The sequence below is a fragment of the Myotis davidii genome, unplaced genomic scaffold, assembly GCF_000327345.1.
Source record: "Myotis davidii unplaced genomic scaffold, ASM32734v1 scaffold1, whole genome shotgun sequence".
NCBI classification, from domain to species: domain Eukaryota; kingdom Metazoa; phylum Chordata; class Mammalia; order Chiroptera; family Vespertilionidae; genus Myotis; species Myotis davidii.
In genome coordinates this window covers 6,826,199-6,833,613 of record NW_006294681.1, presented here as the reverse complement: position 1 = coordinate 6,833,613, position 7,415 = coordinate 6,826,199, and the positions used below count along the sequence as shown (strand labels likewise).

Sequence of the window (7,415 nt, the reverse complement as noted above, 5' to 3'; positions counted from 1 at the left end):
GGGGACCCGAAACCCAGCAGGCCGCTCCGGTGCCAGGGTACCCGCTGGAGCCCGAGAACCAGGCCAAAACTCGTTTATCATATATATATATATAATTGATTTTAGAGAGGAAGGAAAAGGAAGAAAGAGGCGGAAACATCAATGATGAGAATCATTGATTGGCTACCTTCTGCAAGCCCCACACCCAGGACCAAGCCTGAAATCCAGGCAGTGCCTTGACCTGAAATCGAACTGTGACCTCCTGGTGGCAAAACTCGTTTATCTTAATCGTCATTCTTTTCAAAAGTTTATAATTCAGTGCCTTTAAATAGATTGACTTTCATTTGGATTTAGCAGGTCAATGAAGCAGGCGTCCTTATCGGGTATTGTATATGAAACTGATGCTGAGACGTGGGTCATAAAAGTTATCTTGCCCTGGGGTTGCAGGTTTACTAGTAGCCAACAATGTATGTTCCATGCAATATTTGCAATTACACTAAAAAAATAATAATAATGCGTGTTGTCCGGTCAGTGTAGCTTAGTAGGTTGGGCGTCCTCTCGTGCATAGGGAGGTTGCCGGCTTGATATCCAGTCAAAGGCACACGCCCTTTTTGTGGATACCTGGTAGGGGGCATGCAGGAGGCAGTCAATGGATGTTTCGCTCTCACATTGATGTTTCTCTCTCCCTCTCCCTTCTGCTCTCTTTAAAAATCAATAAACTGCCCTAGCCAGTTTGGCTCACTGGATAAAGCGTCGGCCTGGGGACTGAAGAGTCCCGGATTCGATTCCGGTCAAGGGCATGTACCTTGGTTGCGGGCACATCCCCATCCCATACAGTGGGCTCCCTTTTCATTTTGTTGGCAGTTTCTTCTGCTATGCAGAAGATTTTTATTTTGATGTAGCCACATTTATTTTTTTTCCTTTGTTTCCTTTGCTCTAGGAGATGTTTCAGCAAACATATTGCTATGAGAGATGTCTGAGGTTTTGCAGCCTATGCTTTCTTTTCGGAGCATTTTAAATCTGAAATATGCCATTGGTATTTTAATAGGGATTGGTTTGAATCTATAGATTGCTTTGGGTAGTATGGACATTTTAATGGTGTTAATTTTTCCAACCCATGAACAAATTCTTCTATTTGTCTATATCTGCCTCTATTTCTTTTGTCTATGGCCTGTAGAGTACAGGTCTTTTGTCTCCTTAGTTAAATTAATTGCAAGGTATCTTTTTTGTTGCTGTTGTTGTAGTGATAAGTGGGATTTTTAGTTTCTCTTTTTGAGAGTTCATTATTGGTGTATAAAAATGTCATCCATCAATTGCTCTATGTTAATTTTTTATGCTGCTACTTTGCTGAATTTATTTATTAAATCTAGTAGTTTTTTGGTGGAGCCTTTATGGTTTTCTATGTACAAGATCATGTCATCTGCAAATAATGGCAGTTTCACTTCCTCCTTTCCAAATTGGATGCCTTTTATTATTTCTTCTTGTCTGATCTCTATGGCTAGAACTTCCAGTACTATGTTGAATAAGAGTGGTGAAAGTGGACATCCCTGTCTTGTTCCTGTTTTTAAGTGAAATGCTTTTGCCCATTGAGTACAAATATGAAATATGATGTTATAAGCCAAATTTTACCTTAAATCATTAGATGACTGGTTATCTCATAAGAAATTCATTTTAACTAATTCTACATGACAAATATAAAGAGTGATAATCCCTGGCCTTAAGTTTGGGTATGAGTTTAGCATACATTTCTAGCCACAAATCTAACTGGTACTAAAATGATGTTTTAAGAAACCTAAATAGTTTAGGGGGACCATCCGACCCTCAATCGCATAGCCCAAGATTGCCAAGAACTATTCCTTACCACACACTGCTAGTACAGAATTCTGCCAAGCAATCTATTTCCTTTATCATTATATACTAAGCAATATAGCACTTGAATCATTTCAGTTTTTGATTTAGGATTAAATTTTAATTAATAATACATTACTACCTGTAGAGGGCAGTGCTAACATACCTAGACATTCAAAATAGGAGGCCCTACCTGAAATAGAACACTACAGATCAGTGGATAAGCTGCTGATACATAAAACAGATAATCCTTTTGCTTGGATTTGTGTCACTTTCCGGGGAAGTCCCCAGGGGACTGAGAGCTCAGCATTAGCCAAATGAAGAGAAATAGAGGGGACCTTGGCTGGTGGTGTTGAAATCAGGCTACAGGACTCATTTGGAGCCTTTATTGTAAAACCATGACCAGGCTTTCCCAAGATAACCAAGAATGCCTCCAGAAACATTTCCGCAAGCCATCCATGTGGAAGCAATTTCTGCCCCTGCAGAGGGCTGAGGCATATAATGCAAACATTCACCAAACCACAGAAAAAAAGGGGGCCACCGAGGCTGCGTATGATATCAAGGTAAGACAATCTCCTCAATCCATGATCCTTTCTTGACAAGGAAAGAGTTTATCAATAAGGAATATAAAACCTAAGTAAGTTTTAGAGCCATTGCTCTTATTGATGTTATATCAAAATTGTTATCTTATTGATGTTATATCAGAATTGTTTTCAGATTTTTCAAGAGAAACCCTAAGAACCTTGATGATAATTACCTGATCTGTGCAATTTTCTCCAACCTAAACAACTCCCCTTTACCAAGACTCTTTATGTTTTGTTTGTTTGTTTCCGGAGATAATGTTTTTAAAAAGCAGAATCCAAACTTTGACAAATTTTTATGTCTATTGCTATTAACCATTGAATGTTTTTCTCTAATATAAAGGTTATATCTCATATAATAATAAAAGAAAAATTATGAACTGATTTCTACAAAAATTGCTAGAGAAAAAAATTAGTATACTAAAGAAGGAACAAAAGAACATTAAGGCTCTAGCTGGTTTGGCTCTGCGGATTGAACCGTCCATGGTTCGATTCTGGCCAAGGGCACATGCCTGGGTTACAGGATCGATCCCCAGTGGGGGGCATGCAAGAGGCAGCCGATCAATGATTCTCTCTCATTATTGATGTTTCTATTTCTCCCTCTCCCTTCCTCTCTGAAATCAATTTAAAAAATTAAAAATTAAAAAATAAAGTAAGGTATATGTTTTTAAAAAAGAGCATTAAGGAGCAAAGGGGTGTTTTTCTTAAAATCACAGTTTCAAAAAGAGAATTCCCTAAGAATGAATTTCTACCACTAGATAACATTGTCCCCAAAAAGAGACAATTTTCCTGCTTAGTGTGGTATGTATCTTTGCAGAAAGTACTGATTACTAGTAGGTCTGTAAATCCTCTTCACTATTAATGGAATTATCTCTTAAAAGGTTATTTAGTGTGGTGGGAGATGGGCATGTGTTAATGTCTAACAAATAATGAGCAGAGCTCAGAATTAAGTGCTGCAAAATCGTACTACAGCAAATCTGTCCAAATAACTGTAACACTAAAAAACTTATCTGTCCCTGTATCATGGCTCATACCCTAATAAGAATCACTTATTTGCTAACCCTTTATTTCTCTGGATCTGCCCTTTTCCTTCCATGTTATTTTAATTTTCATAAGAAGAATATGTTTTTTATAATCATTAGGAAGATTTTTCTCTAGAACTGTACTGACCTGTGCTTCTGAGCTTTCAGACATATGTGAACAAATAACATATGAATATCCACACACCCCTATTGTCCCTAAGCACAAGGTCTTCAGGAAATAGAATGAAATGGGATATCCTGGGCAGAAGTTCTTAAGGTAGAATTTGGAGGCTACTCTGAGGGAACAGACAGCAACAGGATACATATGTTATGAGTGTGTGCATGTATACTAATATATAAAAATATGTGGACACATATAATTTCAAACTTCTAACTGTCTTGAGGGATTTGCTGAAGCGGAATCATAGGCAAATGGATTGGGAAAGTATTTAAGAATCAGCAGTATATATGTTCGTCGCAGCACAATTTACAATAGCTAAGATTTGGAAACAACCTAAGTGCCCATCAGCAGATGAGTGGATTAAAAAACTGTGGTACATCTACACAGTGGAATACTACGCTGCCATAAAAAAGAAGGAACTTTTACCATTTGCAACAGCATGGAGAGCATTATGCTAAGCAAATTAAGCCAGTCGGAGAAAGATAAATATCACATGACCTCACTCACATGTGAGGTATAATGATCAACATAATCTGATGAACAAAAATAGATCCAGAGACAAATGGCAGGGGAGGTGGTGGGTTAGAGAGCAATCAAAGGACTTGTATGCATGCATATTAGCATAACCAATGGACACAGACACTGGGGTGGTAGGGGCTTGCCTGGCGTGGGAATGGCTGGGAGGAGGGGGTCAATCGGGAAGAAAGGAGACTTATGTAAAACTTTAGACGATAAATAAATAAATAAATAATTTTTAAAAAGAATCAGCAGTATGCCTTCCCACAGCCTCCTGGAACCAACCATACTTCTGGCACTAGCACTGGGCAATTTGAGCTGCCATCTGACCTCATTACCCCAAGTAAACAGCTTCCAACCTGTACACCGCAAGCGGGAGCAATCAGGATGCTACTGGCCTCTCCACTCAGTTTTGCCTTTAAAAAATATTTTTATGCCTGGCTGGTTTTTACTCAGTGGATAGAGCGTCAGCCTGTGGACCGAAGGGTCCCAGGTTTGATTCCCGTCAAGGACACATGCCTGGGTTGCGGGCTCGGTCCAATGTGAGGAGGCAGCCAATCAATGATTCCCTCTCATCATTGATGTTTGTATCTCTCTCTTCCTCTCCCTTCCTCTCTGAAATCAATAAAAATACATTTTAAAAAAATTAAATTAAATTAAAAATATATTTAAAAAATAAAATAAAAAATATTTTTACGTTGCATCTGAGTTCAGATGCAACATATAAATGAGCATATCCCTCTTCTAGCAAATATAAGCTTGGCAGAACTCTGTTCATTTTGATTCTACTAATATCATTGAGTTCTCACTATCTGCAGAATCTTGGCCTAGGTTTTGGGAAAGAGAAAAATATGCTCCTCCCTCTCTACAGACTTACAATATATTGGGAAAGACAAACATATTGACATTCTCATCACATCTTATTACCAAATTATCGGCATGACTCATATCAATAATAGAGGATATCTATCATCATAATTACATTCTTTAAATCAGTAGGGCAGTACGAAATCAGGGATGAAATGTCAATATGGAGAAAGATCTAATGAAAGAATAAACGAGGTGAAATTTAAAGCAGACTTGATATAATGTTTAGGAAAATAGAGAAGTAGACAGGGAGAATATGAGCTAACATGCATCGAGATGTCCAGGCCCCAGTGATAAAACCCTCCAAAAATCCTTCACCTAAGCCTAACATCTAATACAAAAATTAAACCAAAATAGTTCATAAACTTAAATGTACAACTATATGTAAAACTATAAAACTTATGAAAAAAAATGATAGGAAATCTTTGTGACCTAAGGCTGGGCAGAGTTTTAGACATCAAAAGGAAAATCCCTAACGGAAAAATTGGATTAATGAAAAATAAAAAATTTTGCTCTGCCAATGACCTTATCTAAGAGGATGGAAAGATAAGATACAGACTTCAAGATAATATTGACAAACCCCATAGCTGACAAAGAACTTATAACCAGAATATGTAAAGACCTCTCAAAACTCAAGAGTTAAAAAACAAACAACAACCTAACTAAGAATATGGGCAAAAGACATGAACAGACATTTCCTTTAAGAGCATACAGAGATGGTAAATAAACACAGGAAAGAATAAATAACATCATTAGCCACTAGAAAAACACAAAACAACTGTGAAATATCAATATGTACCTATCAGAATGGCAAAAATGAAAAATAGTGACAAAGCAAATGCTGGAACTAGGAAACCAAAAATGTCGTGTGACTCACTTTATTGCCTGTAAACATGTCTTAGAGATAAATCCACACATCTCCTCTGTTTAGTCCCTATTTAGCAAAGCTCTGTGGGTGGGCCCCACAGCAACTAAAAGTTTAGAGTCACCAGACACGCCTCCCACCCCAGGGGACATAGGTGGACTGTGAAGCTTTTGTGTGACTCTTGTCTGCTCTCTTGAGTCAGGCCAGAGGGATCATCTGATAACCCAGACACACTGGCACATAAATATTTTTACCTATACGTCATCAGTAAAAGTTGCTAGAGGTTGTGCAAAAATAGTTGAGCAAACTAAGACCAAACGGGGTGAATCAAACATTACTGGAAAGCAATGATGAAAGCATTTGGTATTACCAATTTCACACACATCTTCCAATTCTACAACAAATCTACTCTCTCCACATCTGCAAGTTGAATTTAGCCCCATTTATTTAAGACTTTCATCTGTGACCTTTTACCCAGGAGGTAACATGTTGGCATGGGCATATGTTTTTGAAGTTGAAGAGTGAGCTTTATTCACATCAGCACCTTCCAAGGAGGATATGCACTTAATTATATAGACACTTCTGTCTATATAATGAGCATATGGCCCTAACCGGTTTGGCTCAGTGGATGGAGCATCGGCCTGCGGACTCAAGGGTCCCAGGTTCGATTCTGGTCAAGGGCATGTACCTTGGTTGCGGGCACATCCCCAGTAGGGGGCGTGCAGGAGGCAACTGATCGATGTTTCTCTCTCATGGATGTTTCTATCCCTCTCCCTTCCTCTCTGTAAAAAAATCAATAAAATATATTTTTTTAAAAAGAAAGAAAGAAAAATGAGCATATGATCAGCAAAGAAAAGCCAGGTCCTACTCATTCCTTTTTTCTTTTTATCTTTAAAAAACAAAAATAGCTGCAAGCTGACTATTTTTAACAACTTAATAGTGTCATTAAAGTCTATAAACTTCCTCATTCCCTGAGCTGCAGCTTTCGAAAAGAAAGCCAGGCATCTCACATCATTTACTGGCTCCTGGAGGAGTCCAGGCTTTGGGGGCCAATCATTGTCCCTTGTGCATTCTTTACAACACTTGAGACAGGCAAGGTGAAGATGTGCAGGGTGTGAGGGACAGGAAGCAAAGGAAGGTCTCCCAGGAACCATGCCCATTAGTCTGGGCCAAACTGGGATCTAAGAGAAGTCTTCCTCCCTCTCTCTGTCTCTTGCTCTCCCATCCCTCACCTTACCCACTTCCCCAACGTCCCCAGGCATCACCGAGGCACCTCATTCTCTCATTCTGGCCTGGTTTTTCCCATTAGGAAAAAAATAAAGTTCAAATTTATTTGCACTTAGATGTAAAAGAATTAATAGTTTGTTCCTCACAAAATCTATGGAGAATGCTAATGTTAGGTCCAAAGGAATGAACTCCCAGCAGTGTAATTTGGGACATTTGAGCAGGTGAGAGGCCTGGTGTTTAGGGCTGTTTCTGGCCCCTTCTCAGAAGCCACACTCAAGCCTGGTCCAAGTCCCAGCCCCATCTGGCACTGGCTTCTACTATGGATCACT

The 7,415-nt window shown here is 38.8% G+C and overlaps 1 protein-coding gene across 2 annotated transcripts in view; it reads left to right on the top strand.

Annotated features, from left to right (window-relative positions):
• Positions 1–2,080: 2,080 nt before the first annotated feature.
• RGS20 (regulator of G-protein signaling 20) overlaps positions 2,081–7,415 on the top strand; it is a 42,688-nt gene continuing 37,353 nt past the window's right edge. The window contains exon 1 of one of the 2 annotated variants that reach the window (XM_015567440.1): positions 2,081–2,390. In XM_015567440.1, coding sequence (XP_015422926.1) covers positions 2,226–2,390 — 165 coding nt within the window. In that variant the 5' untranslated portion in view covers positions 2,081–2,225. The remainder of the gene's footprint in view (positions 2,391–7,415) is intronic. The other variant, XM_015567441.1, reaches the window with a different exon arrangement.